Consider the following 26,429-nt stretch of genomic DNA (forward strand, 5'->3'; position numbering starts at 1 on the left):
TGACCTAGTCCCTCCTCTTTTCCATTGTCTCCTAAAGGCGCATTGAACTTGTTCTGTTCAGATGTGGTCCATTACGCGTCACTGTACTGTTTGAAGCTTATCTAACGGACTCATGTGGCTGCATCCATACCCACAAAGGCTTCCCCCTTCTGCCTACCCAGCCCGGGCCTAGTAGGTGAATAAACGGGCTGTGTCAGGCCAGCAGGGGGCGAGAGGGGCAGGAGTTGTAGCATCTCTGCTCACCTGTGCAAAAGCCAGGAGTCATCGGGAGGGTTGAAACCCAGGCCCTCAAACACCACACGGCTGACATCTGCTGCTTGCGTTAAAGGAGTAACTCCCTCCGCTGGCAGCAGTGGTAGGCTGTATTCACTAGAGGGGGATGTGACACACTCTGTGTTCATGTACATTCCGGTATGGCATGGCTGAAGCTCGGATGTGCCCCCGAAGCATGAGGGGAGCTCTGACCTGCACCCAAATTAGAAGCCAGTGCTGGTTACAAGGCACCTACTTTCCCCAGGCGGAGAGCTTTGTGAAGCACTGGGAGGCCGTGTATTGCGGTAGCCATGTTCCACTCCAGAGGTGGCTGCATTTCAGCTGTGGGGAGGGGGAGCAATTCCAATCTCTCCTCAGTAAAGCCCTTTGGATGCAATGTGCTGCAGGGGAAGGTGGTTGTTAATAAGACGCTGACCGGGGGTGAGTTCTGGGGGCAGCACTGGAGTGAGACCGGTTGTGCATTGTCCTGCAAGCCAAGCAGCCAGAGTGGGATGGGTTCTACCCAAACCCAGTTGTCTGGCATCAGAAAGAGAAGGGTCACTGAGCATTTCCAGGAAACCCAAACTCCCCTGCGTGGAAATGTGCAACCTGGCCAGCTGCTGAGCACACACACGCTTTGGAGTTCACAGGCCACAAGCAGAGCCAGCCCCCTGCTCTCACGCAGCTCTGGGCAGCTGGAGTGGAGATGATGATGATGATGATTGCCTGAGCCTGTTCCCCACACTGGCTGCAGCAGCTGTGTACGGCTCCGTCCTGAGCTGTGCAAGCCTGGAGTAGGAGGCAGTGTTGCTCAGAGCCGAGCGAGGGTGGATCTCTCTCCCTAGAAGCAAGAGGGGAAGCTGTCAGTGGGAGAGATGGAGCAGCCGTGTCTGAGAGCAACCTCCCTCTAAGGGATCCTCTGTGTGTGTGTGTGTGTGTCCCTGTGCCTTGGATTCCCGCCTGTGCCCGTAATCTCATGGCTGGTTTTACATCCGTGCACAACAGCTGGGTCTGTTCCATTCTGTGATCTCCAGAAACAAAGGCACTTCAGAGCTGGACGGACACACGCCCAGCCGCCTTGTTGTTATTAGACACGGAGGAAGGCGACAGCCCCGTGGAGTTCGCTGCGTCGTCTGCAGCTGGGGTTTGTGTGGGTGAGAGCGCGAGCAGCAGTTCCTGCCGAAAGAGACCGCTTCCTTGGCTCCAAATTAACATCTAGTAATTTTCCACACCTCTCTGCTCCTTCCCTGACTCCCTGACAAGTGGCTGGAAGGTTGGCCTGGGCCATGGGAGACAAAGGAACCAGGTTGGTTAATATATATTTTTCTGCAATGTGGGTTATTCTGCTGCAGATGGTGATTCTTGCTCTTGCATTATTTGGATATTTGCTGGACTGTAGATACCGCTAAGGAGCTGCCGTTCAGCCTGCTAATCCCAGTGCATTTCTATCCACTAGGATTTTTTCGGGGGGGAGATCTAGGCATTTGCTTTGTGTGCAGAGCTGCAGAGCTGTGTGTGGTATTTAATGGCACAGGAGAGAGAATGCAGACTCCAAGCAGTCCGCTCTCAGATGAGGCGTTCTCTACCTAATGCACATTAATAGCCCAATGCATCACACATTATCCTGGGCTCTCGCTCTCGGTAGGCATCTGCTGCTAGCCAGGGTGCCCAGCGTACGTCGCTTTGTTCGACCGGAGCGCTGCAGCTCCAGCCCTTGGGAGATGAGACAGCGTAGGCTGGAAAAACTGGACTTTTCAAAAGTGGGTGGCCTCCTTTGGGTTTTCTCCCTGGCCTGATTCCCCGAGGAAGAGACGAATAGACCGGCGGCGGTTTTGCAACGCGCAGCTCCCTCTCCCGGGCTGTTTGCTGGGGTTGTTGACATGCTGGGGCAGTTGGGAGGTGGTCACATTTTTGAGGGGCGGGCTGCATTTCCCAGCTCGGGCTTTGCCTGGACCCAGTCCAGGGCAGTGTGGGCTGCTAAGGAATCCTTGTGGATGTTGATTTCCTTTTGGAGCCAAGCCCCTGCTGGTCTCTTGCCTGGGGGAGCAGGGCTGGCTCCCCTGTTCAGTCAGGGATTGCACAGCTGCTGGCTGGGGGGTCTGTGGAAACTGGTTCCGTGCCCCCCCCTGCAAATCGCAATAGCTTTCCCATCTGATCTCTCCGGAACACAAAGCAAAGGGGATCAGGGCTGATTGGCTCCAGGCCACATTTAGATTCATGGCCCGGTCAGTGAGAGCAGATGGACACAACACTGTCCCTGCAATTGTCTGGCGTGGTTTGGGGTTTTGCCGTCTCGTCTGGGAGTGTGCAGGGCTGCGCCATGGCGGGGTCCCTTTGGGGAGGGGGTTAATGGTCACCCCCCACTTCCTGTTCATGTGAGGTGCAGCTGGCTCGCTGGGCAATGTTGTGGTGAGCCATGGCTCTCATGTGGCCCTCATTCAGCAGCATGTGCAGCATTACCCAGTTGGCTTGGCCAGAAGCTGGGAATGGCCGACAGGGGATGGACCACTTGATAATTCCCTGTTCTGTTCATTCCCTCTGGGGCATCTGGCATTGGCCAGGGGCCTTGTAGTGGGTGTTTGGAGTTGGTGCTGGGGAGAGTCTCCCGGGGACAGCTATCAGCCCTGGGCAACTTGAACTTCACTGCTGCTTCCCACGCCGGACCTGATGCTCATAGGTTTGGATCCAGGTGCATGTTTCAAAATCCCCTCCCAGAGCTGCCCCTCCTCCTCAAGGGAGGATGGTCCAGTGGCTAAGACGCTGGTCTAGGACTTAGGAGCTGTTAGTTCAATTCGTGGCTTTACCATAGACTCCCTATATGACCTTGGACACTGCGCCTCTCTATGCCTCAGTTTCCTCACCTGCAAAATGCAGATAAGAATCCTCCCTTTTCCCCACCCACTCCTTGCAAGCTCTAGAATAGGGACTGTCTCTTACTATATATGTGTACAATGTGTCCTCATCTCAGAGTGCATAGGCTTTAGGAGCTAGGCCAGCCACAAAAATTAGGTCCAGGTAACGGTTCCAGGTCCCTTTCCCTCAGTGGATTATTCTATACACCTAAAAATTGATTCACCCATAACTAAAATGCACCTGTTGTTTTACTCATAACTGAAATGCAGCCACTTCTGGGGTGGGATTGTGGCAGCTGGTTAACAGCTCATAACAACACTACACAACAGTGTGGGAAAAGGAGACTACCCTAATTTCTAACCCCAGACCTGCCCATCTCGGGACTGCCGTCCCACAGCAGTTCCTTGCTAAGAAGTACCATACGTTGCACTATTATTTATGTGTATTGCGGTAGCACGTAGAAGGCTCCGTCGTGGGCCAGAGCCCCATTGTGCTAGGTGCTTTTATAAACACAAGAGGGCCTTGTGCCAGGCCCTGAAAGCAGTTCTACTGGCGTGACTATACCGACCTGATGGATGTGTTCGTTGATGCAACTGAGGAACTGTCAGACTGGATCCCAAAGTTCAGCCTGAGGGAAATTTTCAAGGCACAAATGGAAATGCCTTTGAAAGTTCCCCCCTTTGTGTTTGAAATAAAAAGGGGTAGACTGGAGACTTTCCTTTCGCTGTTAGCAGTGTAGGGCCTAAGACACACACTGGAGCAGTTGAGAGTCCATCCAGCACAGGGTGTTGGTACCTGTGTGTATGCATGCTCACACACACTATGGCTAGCGGGATCTGTTTCCACGAACTGGAAGAACTAGTCAGCAACGAGAAGTACACAAGGTCCGAAAGACTCTTTCAGTTTCCCATGAGACTAGAACCTTGGGTGAGATCCGATGGTTGCGTGGCTCTTAAACCCTTTGATAACACAGGGCCAGCCCTCGTGGCCAGCCCCGCAGGTTGCCTGTGTGCATATGTACACAAACACACACTCTCCTTCCAGCCATGGGAGGGAAAGGGTGAAGGCTGTCCAGCCTGATGCTTTGTAGTCACTAAGCTAAGGGAAGGAATAGGATTCTTCTCCTGACAGGTTTCCCTTTCACCGGGACCCCCTTTCTGCACTGCTGTGTTGTGAGTAATAATTTAGGCCTCAGGTACTTAAGGGGCCGCCGCTTCCCATATGTTGCTCCAAGCACCTGAGCTCCCCTGGCCTCTCTCTGCTCTCTGCTGGAGACCAAGCTGGGGCAAGTTCAGCTGCCCAACCGTCCCCTCCCTCATGAGGAAAGTGCCATCGCACCTGGGGAAACTGAGTCACTGAGGTTATTGTGCTGAGAAGAGCCGAACTCTGCGGCCTGTAGGCTTGGGGCACCCTGCCTCCCTCCCTGCGGCACTATTCTGTGGACTGAATCCTTTATGCCCAAGGTACTTAAGGGACCGTCTCACACTCCTTCCATCGAGCCGAGACAGCTGGGCTTCCTCTGCCCTGTCGTAGCTGATTCGAGTCTGTGCAGGGCCAGTCAGGCTGGGATGTCTCTTGTAACCCCTTCCGCGACCACACACGAGGAGAGGGTGGGTGTTAGGGTCCAAACACCTGAGGAGCACAGCGATTAACAAATCCAGCTGTGAGGTCGCGGCTGTCACTAGGGTCCGCATCATGGCCATTCTGACCTCCACGGGGCAACAGGACTAGAACTTGGGTCGTCTTTTCCCCCAAGTGCTTAAGCTAAAGGAGACTCTCTAGAGGCCATTTGCAGTAAAGGGGGAGTGACACGCACTTGAGCAGTTCTGATTCCATCCAGTGGGGGACGGCGGCATTGGCCCATATACATTATCAGTTCAGGATGACACGGCCAGCTGCTGGGCCCGGACTGGATCCTATCGGGGCAGGGTTGCCCAGTGGGAGACTGGAGGCCTCAGAGCCTGTGGGAGACTGGGGGTAACCTCTCCAGTCAGGGGACACAGAGCCCCCTGCCCCTGTACTGCTGGAGCCGGAGCCCAGGAAGGCTGCATCAGTGGGGCTTGGGTCCCCGGGGCAGTGACCCCAGGGGCTGATTCATTCCCAGATACACGGAGTTACTCACGGGGGAGGCATTCGCAAGTGAGGGCTACCCCAAACTCCAGTGTGTCACTGTGTGTGTGTGTGGGGGGGGGGTCATACCCAGTGTGTGTGTGTGTGTGGGGGGGTCATACCCAGTGTGTCAGTGTGTGTGTGTGGGGGGGGTCATACCCAGTGTGTCTGTGTGTGTGTGTGTGGGGGGATCATACCCAGTATGTCAGTGTGTGTGTGTGTGGGGGGGTCATACCCAGTGTGTGTGTGTGTGTGTGGGGTCATACCCAGTGTGTCAGAGTGTGTGTGTGTGTGGGGGGGGTCATACCCAGTGTGTCTGTGTGTGTGTGTGTGTGTGTGGGTCATACCCAGTGTGTCTGTGTGTGTGTGGGGGGGTCATACCCAGTATGTCAGTGTGTGTGTGTGTGTGTGGGGTCATACCCAGTGTGTCAATGTGTGTGTGTGGAGGGGGGGTCATACCCAGTGTGTCAGTATGTGTGTGTGTGTGTGGGGGGTCATACCCAGTGTGTCAGTGTGTGTGTGTGGGGGGGTCATACCCAGTGTGTCTGTGTGTGTGTGTGGGGGGGGATCATACCCAGTATGTCAGTGTGTGTGTGTGTGTGTGGGGGGTCATACCCAGTGTGTGTGTGTGTGTGTGGGGGGGAATCATACCCAGTATGTCAGTGTGTGTGTGTGTGTGGGGGGTCATACCCAGTATGTCAGTGTGTGTGTGGGGGGGTTATTCCCGCTGGGATAACAGCCAGCAGCCGCATGTCCCAGGGCATCTCATGGGGCAGCTTACAAGCAGTAACCTAAACCCTGAGCTGGCATTTTCACTCCCATTGACTTTCAACTGGTAGGCTTCCCTGGGAATCCCAGCTCAAATCTCCTCTGCACCTGAACAGAGCTGTGTGCTGGGAGCAGGTGAGCGAGAAAGTGCAACGGGTCACTTTATACCATCCCAGCAGAGAGTAAAGCGAAATATGAACGGATCTGATAAATATCTGGGGTGCTTGTCCCCACAGGACTACGATGCCTTTTGTTTTCTGCACACGGCGCCTTTACATTCTCTGAGCCCCTGCAGACTCTCTCTTTCTCTCTCTTTCTCTCTCACACACACACAGCGCTCTCTCCTGGAGACTTGACTTTTGTTCTTTCTTGTTGTTTCTCCGTGACCTACGTTCCACTCAGCCTGAATTGTTCTTTGCTGCTGAGCATGGCAGGGTGGTCTGGCCACATGGGCAGAGGGTGAGGGAACAGAACGTCTCAGGTTGGGGGACCAGGGGACAGAAAGGAGCAGGCAGAGGAAAGGGCTGGCTGTAGAGGAGGAGGTGGAGGTTTGGAGAAGGCTCAGCGTAATGCAGACAGCAAAGGGAAGTTAGTATAGAGACTGTGATGGCGGCAGGAGGGGATTGGCCCGGCTGTGCTTGGGATGGACTGGAGCAGGCGGAGATGGGAAGGCGGCAGCAATCACGATAGGGGAAAATTACAATTTGGGGCCCACTGAAATCCTGCCTCACTTTGAGCCTGGCATGGAGAAACCAGAACCCAGGTACCACTGCAGCCTTGCTTTGCTTTGTGCTAGCTCTTGGCACACCCATAGTCACCAGGTTTTCTCCTCACCCCTGCCTGAATAACCCTTGCACCACGCCCAAGAAGAAAGGAGCTGCTTCCTGCAGCCAGTCCTTGTGGGGATGAGGCCGTCCTGCTGGCTGCCTGCAAACCGGCTTTGGTAATCGCCGTACCTGGCTGAGCGTCGGGTGCCTCTGGGGGCCGATCTTGTGTCTAGAGGACCCCAGGGATCCGTCAAGCGCCAACGCAGCAGCCACAAAGGAGTGAACCGGACACACGGCCTCTATCCCCAATCTCCGCTCCGGTGGGTGCTCGCAGGCCCGGGAGCAGATCGTGAAATTGACATGTCCCTCCACGCTTCCACCCATCATGTACATATATGATCGCCGGCACGCAGAGAGGAATAGATAAGGAAACTTACATTCCACCCTACAAGCCCCCGTCATGTACATACAATCTCACATGTTGTAGATGCTCTCTCTTTCACACACACACGCATACACACACACAGACACACAGAGGAATAGATTACAAAATTCACACATATCCTGCCACACTCCCCCCTTCATGTACATAGAATCATAGACTATCAGGGTTGGAAGGGACCTCAGGAGATCATCTAGTCCAACACCCTGCTCAAAGCAGGACCAATCCCCAACTAAATCATTCCAGCCAGGGCTTTGTCAAGCCTGACCTTAAAAACTTCTAAGGAAGGAGATTCCATCACCTCCCGAGGTAACCCATCCAGTGCTTCACCACCCTCCTAGTGAAAAAGTTTTTCCTAATATCCAACCTAAACCTCCCCCACTGCAACTTGAGACCATTGCTCCTCGTTCTGCCATCTGCTACCACTGAGAACAGTCTAGATCCATCCTCTCTGGAATCCCCTTTCAGGTAGTTGAAAGCAGCTATGAAATCCCCCTTCATTCTTCTCTTCCGCAGACTAAACAATCCCAGTTCCCTCAGCCTCTCCTCATAAGTCATGCATTCCAGTCCCCTAATCATTTTTGTTGCCCGCCGCTGGACGTTTTCCAATTTTTCCACATCCTTCTTGTAGTGTGGGGCCCAAAACTGGACACAGTACTCCAGATGAGGCTTCACCAATGTTGAATAGAGGGGAACGATCACGTCCCTCAATCTGCTGGCAATGCCCCTACTTATACATCCCAAAATGCCATTGGACTTCTTGGCAACAAGGGCACACTGCTGACTCATATCCAGCTTCTCGTCCACTGTAACCCCTAGGTCCTTTTCTGCAGAACTGCTGCCTAGCCACTCGGTCCCTAGTCTGTAGCGGTGCAAGGGATTCTTCCATCCTAAGTGCAGGACTCCGCACTTGTCTTTGTTAACCTCATCAGATTTCTTTTGGCCCAATCCTCTAATTTGTCTAGGTCCCTCTGTATCCTATCTCTACCCTCCAGCGTATCTACCTCTCCTCCCAGTTTAGTGTCATCTGCAAACTTGCTGAGGGTGCAATCCACGCCATCCTCCAGATCATTAATGAAGATATTGAACAAAACCGTCCCCAGGACCAACCCTTGGGGCACTCCACTTGATACCGGCTGCCAACTAGACATGGAGCCATTGATCACTACCCATTGAGCCCGACAATCTAGCCAGCTTTCTATCCACCTTATAGTCCATTCATCCAGCCCATATTTCTTTAACTTGCTGGCTAGATACAATCACACATACATGGGTGCGCATCCACACGCACATGCAGGCTGCTGCTTCGGGCCCCTGAAAAGCAATAGCTGCTTGTGGAGTCAGTTGGGACAGCCCGGCAGACCCTTTGATTTCCTGACCCATTATCCTGCTCTTTGTAGAGAGTTGGGTTTTACGCTCTGGGGAGGGTCTGTGCTGTGAACACCATACAAATGCAGCAGCTTGTCTGTGAGCCTACCCTGGGAAGCGGATTTGATATGAGGATGTAGAGAGGGACTTGTTAGGCCTGGCGTGAAGCGGCCTGGAATGGGAGCTTGCAGGCAGTGGTGTGCCCCGCGGCTGCTGTGGATTCTGCCTTAGCAGCCTTCAGTGGGGGATGGTGATTGCCAAGCAAAGTGGTGGCATGGGGATGTGCTGTCCAGCTCTGCCAATGCACCACAGCCCTCCCCACGTTCTGCTCCTCCTGTGTCTTTCCAGTATGTGAACCAGCTATAAATATTTTACTGGTACGGTGTACCATACAATCCCGCCTACTTGCACCACGGTGTCCCCTCTGCCCCGCTGTGCAGTCGGGCGTTTACACAGAGCACTGGGTCACAAGTCAGGATGCCTGGGCTCTATTCCTGCCTCTGCTAGTGACACAACACCTGTTGGATTTCCTTTTGAACTAATCCATGCCTCAGTTTCCCTACCAGCATAATAGGAATATTAACCCTGACCTAACCTCCCGGGTGGGATTTGAGGCTTAATTGACATTTGTCACATGACTGGATGAAAGATTCCCTAGAGATCTCTCCTTTGGGTGGGTTTGGAAGTGCCGCGCGTTGGCAGGCGAACGGAAAAGCAAGCCTTACCGAAATATTTGCAGGGAAACCGCTGCAACCATTGCCCAGCCTCAGCCAACAGGAATAGCAGCGCGGGGAGAAGTGATGTTATGTTAGACCCGTCCACGCACGGCTTCTTTCTCCTACTGCATGCCTTACAGGCCGGCTAGGGTTGGGTTAAACTGACAAATCTCTCCCGCTCGCTCTTTTTCCTTTAATTTTCTGGGTGCATTTCCTCTATTGTGCAACATTTTGGAATCAAATCCCTTGGAATCTTTTTTTTTAAAAAAAGCTTTGAGGGGTATTAAAATGCCCATGATTAAAATAACATCAGCCTGTATCCTGCAGAGAACAAGCATGGAAATTAGAAAGAAGCCAGACCCTGGAGGGTTCTGTTGATTTGGGGCAGCTGTAATTCATGTTTTGGTTCTGATGTTTCCCTAAATTACAAGGCCCAGGTGTGCCTGGGAGTGTCATTTAAAAGGGGCATGGCCTGGATCTGCTTAGGTATGAAACCTGACCGGTGGTGGGAGCCCTTAAGAAACAAATGTTTAACCAATATCTGACTTTTCCATCATCTTTCCCACGTGGAGAAGTTCCTGGATTTCCAAATGCCCGAGTCAAGCCTTTGAACGGTAGGGCTGCCCTGAGAGCATCACGCTTGTAGCTCACCCGCTGAAATCCGCAGGCCTGAAGCTTGGCTCTTAAATTCTGCTCCAGCAGAGTCTGTCTGTAGCACACCCAGCTGTTGAGATCAGGACCTGGATGGGACGGGGAACTAACTGCTGAGAGCTCAGAGTGGGAATGACTAGGGGAAGATCTCTGGCCTTGTATGATGCTGAAGGGCAAAGTAGACTATCGTAATTGTTCCCTCCGGCCTTAAATGCTGAGGGGTTCCCTGGACCACTGTGTCATACCCTGGGGCACCATTGTGCTGTGCATTGTACAAACACACGGAGGAAACAATCTACTCTTCAATCTTACAAACGAAGGCCCTGATCCTGGAATGAGATCCTATGTGAAAAGACCCAAGTGGGAGCGGGGAGCTTATGGCAGGACCAATGCCTAAATTGAAGGTGGATTTAACAAACCCCATGGGTAAAAGGTCTGAAAACAGGGGCACCCCAGTTATCCAGACCTCTCCTTCTACAGAAGGGTGGCGTATCCCCCAAGTGCGCCAAACAATTAAGGTTATTAATAATGATCTTGTAGGAGGGTCCCATGAGGTGCAGTAATGTTCATTGTTCGTGGTGCTTCATCTCCACATGCTTCTTGCGCTCCCCCGGCAATCCCATAGGAGAAGGGGGGAGTTGGTATCTTACAGCTGAAAGCCCGAGGATGGGGGGTAGTAAATTGAGGCCTGCCATCTTTCTCCAGGTCATCTCTGGACACCAAAGAGCAAGGGTCTCTGGGAAGCAGGAGGTCTCGGCTTTCAGTGAAATGCTTTTATTTAACAATTACCTCAGTGACATGATGGATGCAACCAGATTCAGTGTCTGAACCCTGCCCACTTCCGCAACTTTCTCTAGCCCACTTCCGGGGACAGCCGGCAGCATGCACTAGGGGGCGCTATGCCACACCCTGTTTCTGAACGCCTATGAGCAGGCTTGGCAGAATTCAGTTTGTTTTTTATGGGTTTCAGAGTAGCAGCCGTGTTAGTCTGTATTCGCAAAAAGAAAAGGAGGACTTGTGGCACCTTAGAGACTAACCAACTTATTTGAGCATAAGCTCAATGATGAAGTGAGCTGTAGCTCACGAAAGCTTATGCTCAAATAAATTGGTTAGTCTCTAAGGTGCCACAAATCCTCCTGTTCTTTTTGTTTTTTATGTAATTTATGCGGATCAAATCGATGTTTCGTTTTAAGCTTTTAAAAACAATTATGGATTTTTACATTTTCACAATTGTGGAGAAGTATGGGAGGGTCAGACATTGCAGGGAGGGGAAGTCAGACAATAATTATTTAATAACGTAAAAATTTAAAGCTTTATAAATGTTAAAACACAAATTGTCAGCATCACATGTCAAAATATACACAGTCGATATCCTTAAATCAGACTCTAAGAAGTTCTCAAGCAGCATTTTGCTTCCTTTGCCTAGCTGCACATTTCGATTATTGGTTTCCCCGCCGTTTGCGTGTGTTCGGTGAAATCGACATTTACCGACATTTACTGATAATAATCTAACCCTTCCAAGCCTAAGGATCTCTTTTAGAAAGACATCCGGTCTTGATTTAAGGACTCCAAGTGATGGAGAACTTGTCATGTCCCTAACTAAGTCATTCTTCGGGTTAGTTACATGTTGTTAGTGGTGGGAGCTGCCTTTTGCATATTTTGTATTTCAGGTTTTTGTTCTTACCCACAGTTCTATCACTGTGAAATAAAATAGCCCTTGTTTAGGTAGGACCTACGCTATTTTGCATTCTGCAAAGCCAGCATATGGGAGACCAGGTTACCTAACACCCTCCGTTCTCAGGGCAGTGGTGATATCACAGGGGATCCTGGTGCACATTCATGAAAGGGAAAGAACCCCAGCCACGATGGTTTGTGTTTCACAGGACATAGAGCGGTGTATATGGGGCAAGGGAACAGTTTAGGGGCAGGTATGTTTTTGCTGAGTTTCCACGGGAGTAGGTGAGGTTGTTTTGGAAGGAAGGATGGTCCAGTGGCTGGGCCAAAGGCGTCGGACTCAGCTGACATGGGTTAAAGTCCCTGATTCACCAAGGACTCTGTGTGTGCGACATGAGGCAAATCACGCAGATGCTCTGTGTCTCAGTTTCCCCATTTGTAAAATGAGGTTGATGATAAGAGCTAGGTGTTGTTATTATGAATACTTGAGGGTAGCGGTACGGGGAGAAAGGATCCTTTTACGTCTACGTTGCTGCTTCAGTTCCAGTCCAAGATCATTCCCATCTGGCAGCTGTGGCAAGGCCAGTGTGAACCGTGTTTGGTGGGTCTGGGTCCACTTCTTCCTGGAGCAGCTTCCATGTCTCAGCAGCCACCCTCACAACTAGTACCCTTGCATCACGGAGCCTGCCGTCCCTTCCCCACAAGGCAGGAGCATTGGGTGGAACACTTGTCCCGCCGCTGCCCTCCTGGCACCTGCTCTGAGGATGTCGGTCACCGCAGAGGTCGATCCCACACCACGCATCGAGGTGATATGTCTTTAAACCGTCTGCCGCCCGTGCTCCAAGGCTCTGTGCTGGAACTGACGGCAGCATCTCCAAAGGAGTAAACAGCGAGGCAGGCAGCTCCTGCTGCTCGTGCGGCCAGGCCGGCACAGTAAACACTCAAACATGTCACCTAATTATTTGCAGCTTCTCTAAACAAGCATCCCCCGATCCTCCCCCAGCACATGTGCTTGCTGTACCCCTGCCAAGGAAAGTCACTGACAACGAGGCAGCGCTTCCAGCCCTGGCCTGCTTTGTTTTCACTAAGGCTCAGACAGGACATGGGCTGGGAACTGGCAGGCCTGGATCCTGCAAAGTGTGGAACCCAGCTTGCTTGTTCCATCCCCCTCCCCGGTAGAACTGATGGAGACCTGGCAAAAGCTGGTGCAAGCGTGTCCCTTTTAATTGCGAGGATCAAGCATCTGGGACCCAGGGGATTTCCTTCCCCAGCCATCTGGATAAAGGACCCATAGAGGCTCATGCATTCAGCCCCTGAGGTCCAAAGAATAATCCCTGTAGGCAGCCTGCTCAGGGACATCATTGCATACACGTGTTACGGGGAGTGTCCAACAGAATCATTTCACAGCCACTGCAGTATGTTTCCTCGTAGCCTACAGTTCAGCCACTAGATGTCTCTATGTGCTATATAGAGTTCCTGGTAGACAAAGGAGACAAAGCTGGAACATGAGCTGAGTGGAAGCGTCTTTGTGGTTGTAGAGTGTTGGGATTTGATGAACGCATCCTGTTGAAGGAGGACTGTGATTCCACATATCATAGCAGACCCTCAGGAGAGTCCTCAGGTTGGCCCAGTCCTGTGTTGGGTTATGAAGGGGAGAAATCAGTTATGTTGTGGGGCAAGGAAAGGGAACCTTTTGCCCCAGAAATGCAAAGTCCCAGTCATAATGAGGGAGTGGAACTAGCACAAGGGTTCCTGCTCTGCAGAGAGACCGGCCTGCCCCGCAGCCCAAAGGGATGTGGATATGTTTGAATGCTTCTCCCAGCTTCTGGACCTTTCTGAGGTTTCACCCATCCCTCCCCAAGCGGTGGCGCTATATCATTGCACAGCCCCGGGTGCCTTCTCCATTGCATCTCTCTCTCGCACGCTCTTTCTCACACACACACACACACACACGTTCTCACTTTCAAAGCCCTTCTCCATCTATCCCCAAGTCACATATCCACCCCAGTGTCTTATCATGTGGTTGACCCCTGTGTTTACTGCCCCAGGATGCCAGCCTAGATCATCTGCTTCTCCCACAAGAATCTTTGTGCTTTCTCCTATGCTGCTGCTTAAACCATGGGAAAACTCCCCATCAACTTCCAGAATGCCGCGGCCAAGTCCTCCTTTGGATCCCTGCTTGGATTCAGAGATTCCAAGGATCTGTCTGACCTCCTGTGTCACACAGGCCAGAGAGCTTCCCTGCCTTCATTCTGGTTTGAACTAGAGCGGAGCTTTTAGAAAAACAGCCCGTCTCGATCTAAGAATTGCCTGGTGCTTGTGAGGTCAGGAGGCTGAAAATCCAGAGCTGAAACTGGCAGCTGGCCCTTGTGTCTAACGGCCTGAACCAAAACTCCGATCGGAAATCCGGGGACGTTTGGCTGCAGATGGGAGCTCTGAGACTTGGCCTTGCTTCTATTGCCAGACTGCAGGGGCAGCAGGCCTGTCTTAGATACACGGATCCATCTGTCAGCGATGCCTGGACTTCCTCCCTCCTCCTCCGCTGCCAGCGTGAGCGATTGGTGCCCCTATGCTGCCTTACAACCCTTCGCAATGCCCACCCCGGCCTGTGCAGCCAGAGACTCGTTACGCTCCTTCTCGCTGACGTTCACCCAGCGAGGTGCTCGGGCTTCTGCCTCAGCGCTGTGGTGGGACCATCAATACCGCAGGGCTGGCGGATCTCGCCGGAGGTTGCAGGGCTCTGGCACAGGGCCTGTGTGATGGGGTAACTGAGACTTCAATCGCTCACACACACACACACACGCACGCCAGGTTGTTTTCCTGCCTCATTACGCTGAGTGGTGGGGGAGATGGGCAGTTTCTGCCATATTAATCCACAGTCATGTTACCGGGGTGAAGTTTAATCTCTGATTAAAGACCTGGCTGGCCACGTCCCCAGCACTGAGCTGCCTGTCAGAGGGGAAAGGACGTGTTAAGCTGGGGCACCTCTGTTTGGAAGCGTACAATACAGGGCAGCGCTGGAGAGGGCAGGTGGGGGACGGGGGGCTGCTGAACAGCCTCTGTCTCTCTGCCACAGGAGTTCTCCACCTGGGGCTTGGAAGCCTGCCTTGCCCATCCTGCAAAGTGGGTGCTGGGGCAATGGGGGGCCCACCCTGGGCTAGTCGTGATTGTGGGCATGTTACAGTTCTGCAGCGGGCACAGCCAGGCGAAGGGATTCCACGTGGGACGATCAAACTCCCCTAGCGCTGTTCGCAAGGGGTTCCTGCCCGGATTCCAGCCCCGGTGGCTGTTACATCCTCCCTCCCCCTGTTTTCTGGGTAGTTCCAATTTCTGCTGAACCCTCTCCGCCGCCAGAACCTCCCCCAATCCCATGATAAGCAACCTGCCCCCCTGCGAGCTGCCCAAGCGTCTGGCTGCCCCCCTGCATGGCTCCCCTCCCTCCCACAAAGGGCCCCAGCCCCGCTTCCAGTCTTCAGCCAGGCTGAACTGAGTTTGGCCAAGTAAAGGTTAACCCCGCCGGTGAGGAGACCCCAGATCACGCTGAGTGCTTCTGTTAGGTGTCGCTCGCCTCTGGGTTTTCCGGGTCATGCCAACGGCCACCTCCGCCCCACCCCACCCTGCATGTTCTGACACACCTCCCCTCAGTGCCCACACACGTCCCCTGCCCACACCTCGGTCTCCGCGTCAGCTCCCTGGGGCTCCCCCATGAAGCCGGTGCCAGGGCGCAGAGGTGCTGACTTTCGGTTTTGCCGGGGAGTGCTCCTCGCCACGCCCGGCCCACACCTGAGTGGTGGGCAGGGCCTCAGGGGGAAGAGGACAAGCAGGGCAGGGCCTCGGGGTGGAGAACGAGTGGAGTGGAGGGTGGGGCCCACAAAAGATTAATCAGCCCTCTGTGCACTGAGCAGCCACGGAGTCAGCAGCCCTGGACTGGGACCGGGGACGTGGGTGCTGAGTGATCTTTGGGCGACCATGGGGTAAGTTCCCCACCGTGTCGCTGCCCCACAGAGCTGGCAAATCACTTGGCACCAGTTGGCTCTGCCAGCAAAGGCCATTACCCGAGAGTGAGCGGAATTCACGCCTCCCTTCAGCGTTCAAAGGAAATCGATGGCATTGCTTTACTATTCCGGCCTGGCCACGGGCAGCCCTGAGCTACTCATCAATCTTCAGAACAAAGATCAAACAAGCCCCACTCAATTATCCGCCACTAAATAAGTTGCTCGTTAGCGCGGCGCATCCCCGGACATGTGCCTAATGAGCTCATTAAACTACCCAGTGAATCCATGGCCACACACACAAGCATAACCACCGGAGCCCCGGATCCCGTTCTCCACGGAGAGGAAAGAGTCCACGTTGCTCTTCGTTAGCGCTGGGGGGGTGGCCAGCATGTCCCCTCCTGCTCTCACTGGGGGCTGGTTGGCTGCTGCCCTCCGCCGACAGCGTGGCTGTGGGTGCATTTCAGAGGGGCTGCGGGTATGGTGTTTGCCTGGGATCCTCCTTCCAGTAAATGTCTCCCCTGCAGTGTAGGCAGCAGCCCCTCCCACGGCAGCTCTCTCTGTAGGCAGATTGTGCGGGGCCAGTGAGCAGCACGGGCTGGTGATTGTGTGGGAGCCAGAGAGAACCGCACCGTCTGTCCGTGTCCAGCAGCTCCAGCAAAGAATCCCCTGGCTTTGCTCAGCTGCCAGAGGTGATCCACAGCCTGCTTCACTCACAGCAATCAGCTGCCTGTCCCAAGTGTGGTCCCACCCCACCTAGGTGCCCGTTGCTGATGTATGTCAATCTGGCTAACAGTAGCCCATGAGCAGTGGCGGATTACCACATGGGTCCACGGGGCCTGTGCCCAGCCTTGGGCTGCCCTGATGTGCTTGCTGCTTGCCCTCAGAGGGCCTTTATAAAGGTGGCTTTAGCTGGGCTTCTGTGGCTCTTTCCTCATCTTTGTGGATGAAGTTGGGTTTGAAACATTGTCATTCCTGGTATTTCAGTGATTTCATTTTGGGCCCTGGGCAGAACTTGAAAGAGGGGAGAGGGGGAAGAGTAAAGGCAGGTGTGAGGGCCGGATGGTCTTGTAGGCCTGGCACCAGCTGGGGACTCAGGCGGTCAGAAGACTAGTCAGGACTCTGCCAGAGATGCAGTGTGAGATGGTACTGTGCCTCAGTTTCCCCATTCAGAAAACAGGGGTAATGATTCTTCTCTATCTCAGAGGCTGTGCATGTGTGTGAAGCTTGGTTTGTTCACATTTGTTAAGCGCCATGGGCCTCGCGGGGAGTGGGAGGACAGTGCTACAGAAAGGCAAAGGGCTGTTAGAAATTCAGAAATGCCACACAGTAGTTAAACCATGTTCTTTTCAAATCTCTGGGGAAAAACCAGCTCAGGGCTGAGTTTGAGTTTTGGGTGGGTGAGTTCTTGTATCTGAATGGCTTGGTCTGCTCCTTTCTGCTGTCATTTGTCTCCTGCTGGGGAAGGAGGAAGGCAGAAAGCTGGCCTGGAGCTTGACCCTGTTCTCACGCCAGGAAAGCTCAGAGCTCCTCCCTTATCCGGTCGAGCAGCGGCCAGTTGGAGTCTCACCGCTGTGTGATCTCCATTTCTGCTGTCTTGTCATTACGCAGCATTAGCCGAGGGCCCAGCTAGCTGTCCGGGAGAGTGAAATCTATCCGGGCCCGATGTGGGTGGGCAAGGGAGGGCTACTGTACTGTGGAACGTAGCTGGAGCTCTCAGGGTCCATCGGAGCCCGAGCACCAGTCCAAGCTGCACCTCAATTTGTAGCGTGGTGGCATGTGCCCGAGCGGGTGGCCCCGGGGTCGGACGCTCCCTGCCGCGGGATGCGTCACACGCACCGATCGCTGAGCTGCGCCTGGAGCTCCTGTCAGGTCATTAGGTGTCGAGAGGGGTCTGGACAGCCCAGCCCGGGGGCTCAGCAAGGGAATTCACAACATTTCCCCATGGGTCACTGGTGCAAATGCAGCCTCAGGGCTGCTCTCACTTACACATTCTGGCCATGCCCTCCGGCTGCCCCGTGAACTGAGTTTGCGCAGATCCCTTGAGCCATTTCTACATGGCCAGGGGGTTCCCTGCCCAGGAAGGTTCTGGGGAGTGGGGGGCTGATTATGCCCATTTTGAGACCCCTTTACGCTTCCAGAGCAACATAAAAGGACCTTAAATGTAACTGAGAGGCAGGCCCCTAACTGGGAGCTGGGCTCCCTGGATGTGTGCAATTGTCAATGATTAAATGGAAGAGCTCCCCAGGCAGGAGCAATAAACTCGAAAAACAATTGCCTTCCACACCCCCGCTGCTGTATTTGGGTTGTTAGAAGATGGCTAGGTGTGTCCTGAGAGCCAGGCGCAGGGCATCTGTGTGACAGGCCCACGGCATATTGGGCTGCATTAGTAGGAGCGTTGCCAGCAGATCGAGGGACGTGATTATTCCCCGCTCTTCGGCACTGGTTAGGCCACATCAGGAGTACTGCGTCTAGTTTTGATCCCCCCCACTACAGAAGGGATGTGGACAAATTGGAGAGAGTCCAGTGGAGGGCAATGAAAGTGATCAGGGGTCTGGGGCACATGACTTACGAGGAAAAGCTGAGGGAACTGGAGTTATTTAATCTGCAGAAGAGACAAGTGAGGGGGGATTTGATAGCAGCCTTCAACTAACTGAAGCGGGGTTCCAGAGAGGCTGGAGCTCGGCTGTTCTCAGTGGTGGCACGTGACAGAACAAGGAGTAATGGTCTCAAGTTGCAGTGGGGGAGGTCTAGGTTGGATATTAGGAAACACTGTTTCACTAGGAGGGTTGTGAAGCACTGGAATGGGTTACCTAGGGAGGTGGTGGAATCTCCATCCATAGAGGTTTTTAAGGCCTGGCTTGACAAAGCCCAGCTGGGATGATTTAGTTGGTGTTGGTCCTGCTTTAAGCAGGGGGTTGGACTAGATGACCTCCGGAGGTCCCTTCCAACCCTGATATTCTGATTCTATGACAGACTGGCCCCCAGTGGTCAGCCCCTCCCTCTATGCAAGTGACCCGTCTCATTGCCTAGGAGCGCTGGCTGTGGTCCTGAGTGCAGCACAGCCTGACCTGCTCAGTAGAAGCTGAAAGGTCATCCCAAGTGCCGGGATGCCTGAGTGTTCGGGGCTCCTTCTCCGTCACCTTATTCAGTCTCACCACCGCTTTGGGCTGTTGCTTCTACCCCTGCACTCCAATGGGGTAGCTTTTTCACAGACGTAATTGGCTGCCGAGGTGCAGGGCAACGGCGAATGGGACCCCAGCAGGTAAAGCAGGGATGAGCAGACGGGTGCCCAGAGACACCTGCATGCATGTGTGTGAGATCCCTTGCTCTCCCCGGCGCGTCTGTGTAGAATTTAGTGTCATGAGAGCCATGTAATAATAGAGCCTGGTGTGTTGTCCATGGGTTTGTGAGGTTTACTAGCATTATTGTTATGCACTGCATGGTGTCCTGAGTGTGGCTCTGAACACGGGGGATTGTGGGAGAGGAGTTCAGTCTCCAGGCTTATTTGGTCCTTGGCTATTCTTTCATAGAGTTTAAGGCCAGAAGGGACCATTGGATCATCTAGTCTGACCTGCTATATGACACAGGCCGTGAAATCCACCCAGTTACCCCTCTGCTGAGCCCCATCACTTGTGTTTGGCTCAGGCACGTCTTCCAGAAAGGCAGCCAGTCTGGATTTGAAGACATCAAGAGATAGAGAATCCACCACTTCCCTTGGTAGTTTGTTCCAATGGCTAATCACCCGCAACGTTAAAAATCTGTGTCTTATTTCTAATTTGAATGTGTCCGGTTTCAGCCTCCAGCCATTGGTGTTTGTTCTGTCTTTCTCTGCTAGATTAAGGACCCCTCTAGTACCCCATGTTTTCTCCCCCTGAAGGCACTTATACCCTATAATCAAGTCATTCTTCATCTCCTTCTTGTAAACTAAAAGATTGAGCTCATTCAGTCTCTCACTGTCAGCCCACGGAGCATTTCTGGGGCTCTTTTCTGCCTCCTCTCCAATTTCTCACCATTCTTTCCCATCAAAAACCTTGGGGAAACATTAATTTCCATGTGCTTTTGGTGGTCCAGGGGTTAGGGTGTGTGACCCAGAGATCTCCTGGTGCCAACTGGCAAAGGGCAAAGGGGTCATAATGGTTTCAGGGTCTGGTATTTATGTACTAGGTGCCCAACAGGGTTGTGTAGGGTTTCTACAGAAAGCCTGTGTCACATTGAGCCTCGTAATCATTGTGAAATGTACGTACGGATAATAGGGAAAGAGTTACATGTATACTCTGAAAATTATGTTCTGAACATCTGTGACTTGGTCCCCAAAAGGTGAGACACAGGTTCCTTTCAGGCAAGAGAGGTTTAGCAATCCATCTGGCTACGTGTAAACTGGGTATTGTATGGTTCACAATGGACACCCATTGACAGCCTGAGCCGAATGCTAGAGGAGGGATTGTGAGATCTTCCAGAAAGGGAATCGACAGGAAGAACTAAACCAGCAGGATGGGGTCCTGTCTACAAGTGGATTTGGGGGCTGCCACTGGCGTTGCAGAGATACACTCTGCAGCCTTTCCTGAGGGCACTAGCTGAAAGTGTGGCTTGTCTCATGAAAAAGGGGTCGCAGCCTACCTGGCTGAAAAACACTGGTGAGCAATACTAGGCTGTAGAAGGAGTGGTCTGATGGTATTTTAGACGTAATCCCTGGTTTCCAACACTTCCAGCTACCTGCTGTTACTTGACTTTCTGTTCCTTGTTAAATACGCTTCTTCTTGGTTTGACTACAAACATATCTCAGTGCTGTGTGTTGAGTGGCGCTGAACTTGGGGAGCTGGGGTATGCTTTTCTCTCGGGAGAAGCGAATCTGTGCATTCTGTGAGTGCTCAGTGGCACAGAGACTGGGCATTCGGCAGATGTGGGCGTTTGAGTGTACCTATTGATAGGCTGTGCAGATAGAGGGGGCCTGCGGAGGACGGGAAGACAGTTCTGTCCTGAACCAGCTCTGGGGCATTCGGAAGTAGAATGTCTGGAAGGGATAGGTGTCTGTTGATGCCATCTAGCGATTGTGTTTTTGGTCTTCCGGGGGGTCTTTTCCATCCTGCTTTTAGTGTGTCGAAGTCAAAGGTGACTCTTGCAGAGAAGTTGGTAGGTATTCGGAGCAGATGACAATACCACCTTAGAGAGCACAGGGTGACCGTTTGAGAGCGTGGGACCTGTTTAGTTAGAAAATGGATCTCTTCATTCAGCTTGAATTCCAATCATTTGATGTTTTCGATCATTTGGAGATACTTCATCTGAAAGGCGTCCTACTTCTTTTTAATCTTGACAGCGAGAGGCCATGTTTCAGTCTCACAGGTCAGGATACTGACCACCAAAGCATTGTATAGCCTCAGCTTTATCTCACTACGTAGAAGGATCTATGATTTGCAAAAGATGTTCTTGTTGAAATGCCCCATGACTGTGGACACTTCTGTAATCTACATATTATCTACAGCAGAATGAAGGTAGGTGAAATCACTGACAATCTCAGCTGGGCGGTCACCTGCAGGGGGTTTGAAGTTGCTGCCCGGAATAATTTTGGTTTTACTCCAAGTAAAACTGGAGGTTTTACTCTAGTTTCAGGCCAACTTTTACCATTGAACTTTCTAGGGCTTTAAGTGTTGCAATCAGCTCATCTATTGATCGACAGCCAGCCCTACGTTGTTGGCAAAATCAATGTAAGTGACGTTCTTACCATCCAGGCATGTGCCATAAATTGTTTACTGAGTATCTGGTCAAGCGCGTAGTCTGTAATGGCACTGAAGAGTTCTGGGCAGTGACACATCCTTGTCCTGACCTCACTCGGAAGAAGGCGGTTCTTTTCCCATTCACAGGAACATGACTTGAGCAGTCATCATATGAGAAACAGACCATTCTACCAGACTTGTAAGTGAGGCCTGTAAGTTTCAAGATCAGCCAGAGCGATTCCCTGTCAACAGAGCCAAGCGCTGCCTGGATATCCACAACTGTAATGAGAACAGGGAGCTTGAATTCTCATGCCTTCTCCATATGCTGGCTGTCACAGCGTGTGGGGGAGTCCAGGTCCTGCACCCCTCTTCCTGGGATTCACTGAGACTCTCAGCCAGCCAGTAAAACAGAAGGTTTATTGGACAACAGGAACACAGTCCAAAACAGAGCTTGTGGGTACCACCAGGACCCCTCAATCAAGTCCTTCTGGGGGAGCAGGGAGCTTAGACCCCAGCCTTGGGGTTCCCTGCGTTCCTCCATCCAGCACCAAACTGAAACTAACCCCCCCCCCCCAGCAGGCTCTCTCCTGAAGCCTGTCTTCACATTCCTGGCAGAGGTGTCACCTCCCCCTCCTGGCTCAGGTTACAGGCTCTCAGGTCTCCCATCCCCAGGGCACATTCCCAGGTCAACACTCCCCTCTCCCTGCTGCGTCACATCCTCACATCTCTCCCCCCTTCGAGACTGAACTGAGCGGGGTCACACTGACCAGTGACCTGGGGAAGTTCGGGGCCCCTCTCCGGGACAGTGCGTCCGCTGTCAGGTTAGCACTTCCCTTCACATGGACCACGTCCATGTCGTAATCCTGCAGGAACAGGCTCCATCTCAGGAGCTTGGCGTTGGCTCCTTTCATCTGGTTCAGCCAGGTCAGGGGAGAGTGGTCGGTGTACACGGTGAAGTGTCGCCCGAAGAGATAGGGCTCTAGTTTCTTGAGGGCCCACACCATGGCCAGGCACTCCTTCTCGATGGCCGCGTAGTGTTGCTCCCGGGGTAGCAACTTCTTGCTCAGGTACACGATGGGGTGTCTCTCCCCCTTTTCATCCTCCTGCATTAACACCGCCCCCAGTCCCGTGTCTGAGGCATCGGTGAACACCACAAAGGGCTTGTCAAAGTCTGGGTTTGCCAGAACTGGGCCACTGACCAGAGCCTCCTTCAGCGCCTGGAAAGCCTCCTGGCACTGCTCGGTCCAGACCACCTTGTCTGGCTTCCCCTTCTTGCATAGCTCAGTGATGGGGGTGGCTATGGCGCTAAAGTGGGGCACAAATCTTCGGTAGTATCCTGCCAGCCCAATAAAGGCTTGGACCTGCTTTTTGGTGTGGGGAGCGGGCCAGTCTCTGATCACCTCCACCTTGGCTGGTTCCGGCTTTAGGCGGCCGCTCCCCACCCGATGGCCCAGGTAAGATACTTCAGCCATCCCCACCTTGCACTTCTCCGCTTTTACAGTCAGCCCAGCCCCCTGGAGTTGGTCCAGCACTTGTCTAACCTGGGACACATGGTCCTCCCAGGTCTGGCTAAAGACACAGATGTCATCAATATACGCCACGGCAAAACTCTCCATCCCCCTCAATAGCTGGTCCACCAGGCGCTGGAAGGTGGCCGGCGCTCCCTTGAGGCCGAAAGGCAGGGTCAGGAACTCATAGAGCCCCAGAGGGGTGATAAAGGCCGATTTCAGTCGGGCATCTGCATCCAGCGGCACTTGCCAGTAGCCCTTTGTAAGGTCCATGGTGGTAAGGTACCGAGCTCCTCCCAGCTTGTCTAGGAGCTCGTCCGGCCTGGGCATGGGGTAGGCATCAGATACAGTGATGGCATTGAGCTTCCGATAGTCCACACAGAACCGGACCGACCCATCCTTTTTGGGGACCAGCACCACCGGCGAGGCCCAAGGGCTGGCCAATGGCTGGATCACCCCCAAAGCCAGCATGTCCCGGACCTCTCTTTCCAGGTCCTGAGCAGTTTGCCCTGTGACTCGGAACGGGGAGCATCTTATCGGCGGGTGCGACCCTGTCTGCACCCGGTGGACAGTCAGATTAGTGCGTCCAGGCTGGTTGGAAAACAGCTGTCGGTACGGATGCAGCACCCCCCTGACCTCAGCTTGCTGGGCAGGGGTTAGCCGATCTGAGAGGGGAATTGTTTCCAGGGGGGAACCAGCTCTGGTCCCAGGGAATAGATCTACTAAAGGGTCATCTCCCTGCTCCTCCCACTGTCCACACACGGCCAACACCACATTCCCCCTGGCATAATATGGCTTCATCATATTCACATGATACACCCAGCGGTGGTGCGCTCGGTTCGACAGCTCCACCACATAGTTTACCTCATTGAGCTGGTTGACAACCTTGAAAGGGCCCTCCCAGGCAGCCTGTAGTTTGTTCTTTCTCACTGGGATGAGAACCATCACCTGATCCCCGGTGGCGTAGGTACGGGCCCACGCCGTATGGTCATACCAGACCTTCTGCTTCTCCTGGGCTCTGGCCAGATTCTCCCTGGCCAGGCCCATGAGTTCAGCCAGTCTCTCTCGGAAGATCAGGACATACTCCACCACTGACTCTCCATCGGGAGTGGCCTTCCCCTCCCACTCGTCTCTCATCAGGTCCAGGGGGCCCCTCACCCTCCTTCCATATAACAGTTCGAAAGGCGAAAATCCGGTAGACTCCTGGGGCACCTCCCTGTATGTGAACAGCAGGTGAGGTAAGTACTTGTCCCAATCCTGCGGGTGCTGGTTCATAAAGGTTTTCAGTATCATCTTTAGCGTCCCATTGAACCTCTCCACCAGCCCATTGGACTGGGGGTGATAAGCTGAGGCCCAGTCATGCCAGACCCCACATTTCTCCCACAAGCACCGGAGCAGGGCTGACATGAAGTTGGAGCCTTGGTCTGTCAGGACTTCCTTGGGGAACCCCACTCGGCTGAAAATGGTCAGGAGTGCATCTGCCACGGTGTCGGCTTCAATGGAAGCTAAGGGCACTGCCTTGGGGTAGCGGGTGGCAAAATCTACCACCACCAGAATGTGTTTCTTCCCCGACTGGGTCGTCTTGCTGAGAGGCCCCACGATGTCCATGGCCACCTTCTGGAAAGGCTCCTCTATGATGGGCAAAGGTCTCAAAGCCGCTTTCCCCTTGTCCCGGGCCTTCCCCACCCTCTGACAGGGGTCACAGGATTGGCAATACTGCCGGACAGTGGTAAAGACCCCGGGCCAGTAAAAGTTCTGTAGCAACCTCTGCCGGGTGCACCGGATTCCCTGGTGCCCTGCGAGGGGGATGTCATGGGCCAGGTACAGTAGCTTGCGGGGATACTTCTGGGGGACCACCAGCTGCCTCCTGATCCCATAGGACTCTACTTCCCTTGTGGGAGCCCATTCTCGGTACAGGAACCCCTTCTCCCACAGGAACCTCTCCTGGCAGCCTCTCCTCATGGTCCGTACCACACCGAGGTCGGCCAGGTCCCTGAGCTTCTGGAAGGAGGGATCTTTCCTTAACTCGGCCTGGAACTCAGCGGCTGGGGAAGGGATGGGGCCCAGTTCCCTCTCATTGGCCAGGTCTGAGGCCTCCGCCTCTCTGAGCCGTGCCCCTCGGCCCTCCCTCCCACCAGGGTAGGGTCCTGCGCCTCCGGTGTGGTACCCTCCCCAAGGTCAGGGTGCAGTGCCCCTCGCCGGCTCTGGCTACGGGTGACAACCAGGGCGGTCTGGGGCTTGCTTGGCCAGTCCTCTAGGTCTCCCCCCATCAAAACTTCAGTGGGCAAATGGTGGTGTACCCCCACATCCTTGGGGCCCTCGTTGGCCCCTCATTTCAGGTGTACCCTTGCCACGGGCACCTTAAATGGGGTCCCGCCCACCCCCGTCAGGGTCAGGTAGGTGTTGGGCACCACCCAATCTGGGGCCTCCACCTCGGGCTGGGCCAGCGTCACCTCCGCGCCCGTATCCCAGTATCCATTGACCTTCCTCCCATCCATCTCCAGGGGAACAAGGCACTCACTCCGGAGGGACAGCCCCGCGCCCACCCTGTAAACCGAGCACCCTGAGTCCAGAGCATCCAGCCCTCTGGCGGAGCTGGCCTGGGGTACTCTTCCCTCCTGAGCAGGTGGTAAACTGGTAGCCCCCCTTGCCTGGGCCGTCTGCCCCTCGTCCAGCTGGGTCCCTACCCAGTTAACCCTGGGTAGGTTGGGTCTGCTCAGTTTGTCCCTGAGCCCGGGGCACTGGGTCCGTACATGGCCTCTCTGGCCACAGTGATAGCAGCTCAGGTGACGTTGGTCCCCTCGAGCGGGTCGGAGGGGCCCGATGCCAGGCGTTCCCCTTTGGAGGGGGTTCTCCCTATTTCCCCGCTGGGAGGCCCCATAGTGACTCTCTCTCTGCATCGGGGGGGGGGGGGGGGGGCTGTTCTTTTGGGACTCCTCCCGGCTACCCCCTGATCGACTGTTCACAAACTCGTCGGCCAGCTGCCCTCCGTGCTGGGGGTTCTCTAGCTTTTTGTCCACCAACCACAGCCTGAGGTCGGATGGTCACTGTTCATACAGTTGCTCCAGTACGATTAGGTCAAGCAGGTCCTCTTTAGCTTGGGCCCCAGCTGTCCACTTGCGGGCATATCCCTGCATCCGGTTGACCAGTTGTAGGTAGGTGACCTCAGGCGTTTTACGCTGACTCCGGAACCTTCTCCGGTACATCTCGGGGGTCAGCCCAAACTCACGGAGCAGGGCCTGTTTGAACAGTTTGTAGTCCCCTGCCTCCGCCCCTGTCATTTGGCTGTACACCTCCACGGTTTTGGGGTCCAGTAAGGGGGTGAGAAACTGGAGCCTGTCTGCAGGGTCAACCCTGTGCATCTCGCAGGCATTCTCAAAGGCCGTCAGGAAGCTATCTATGTCCTCCCCCTCCTTCGCTGGGCCAGGAAGCACTTATCAAAGCTCCTTGCAGTCTTGGGTCCCCCCCACTCACCGCAGCCGGGGCCCCACTGCTCCTCAGCCTGGCCAGCTCCAGTTCATGCTGTCTTTGTTTCTCCTTCTCCTCCTGCTCATGTCTACGTTCCCTCTCCTTCTCCTGACGTTCCCTCTCCTTCTCCTCCTGTTCATGCTGACG

General features: G+C 53.9%; 1 protein-coding gene across 3 annotated transcripts in view; it reads left to right on the forward strand.

Moving 5' to 3' along the window:
* Nucleotides 1–892: 892 nt before the first annotated feature.
* The window catches only part of ARRB1 (arrestin beta 1), a 175,550-nt gene continuing 150,013 nt past the window's right edge, over nucleotides 893–26,429 (forward strand). The window contains exon 1 of one of the 3 annotated variants that reach the window (XM_048838732.2): nucleotides 893–1,558. In XM_048838732.2, coding sequence (XP_048694689.1) covers nucleotides 1,539–1,558 — 20 coding nt within the window. In that variant the 5' untranslated portion in view covers nucleotides 893–1,538. The remainder of the gene's footprint in view (nucleotides 1,559–26,429) is intronic. The other 2 variants (XM_048838723.2, XM_048838742.2) reach the window with 2 other exon arrangements.

The sequence above is a fragment of the Caretta caretta genome, chromosome 1, assembly GCF_965140235.1.
Source record: "Caretta caretta isolate rCarCar2 chromosome 1, rCarCar1.hap1, whole genome shotgun sequence".
Taxonomy (NCBI): domain Eukaryota; kingdom Metazoa; phylum Chordata; order Testudines; family Cheloniidae; genus Caretta; species Caretta caretta.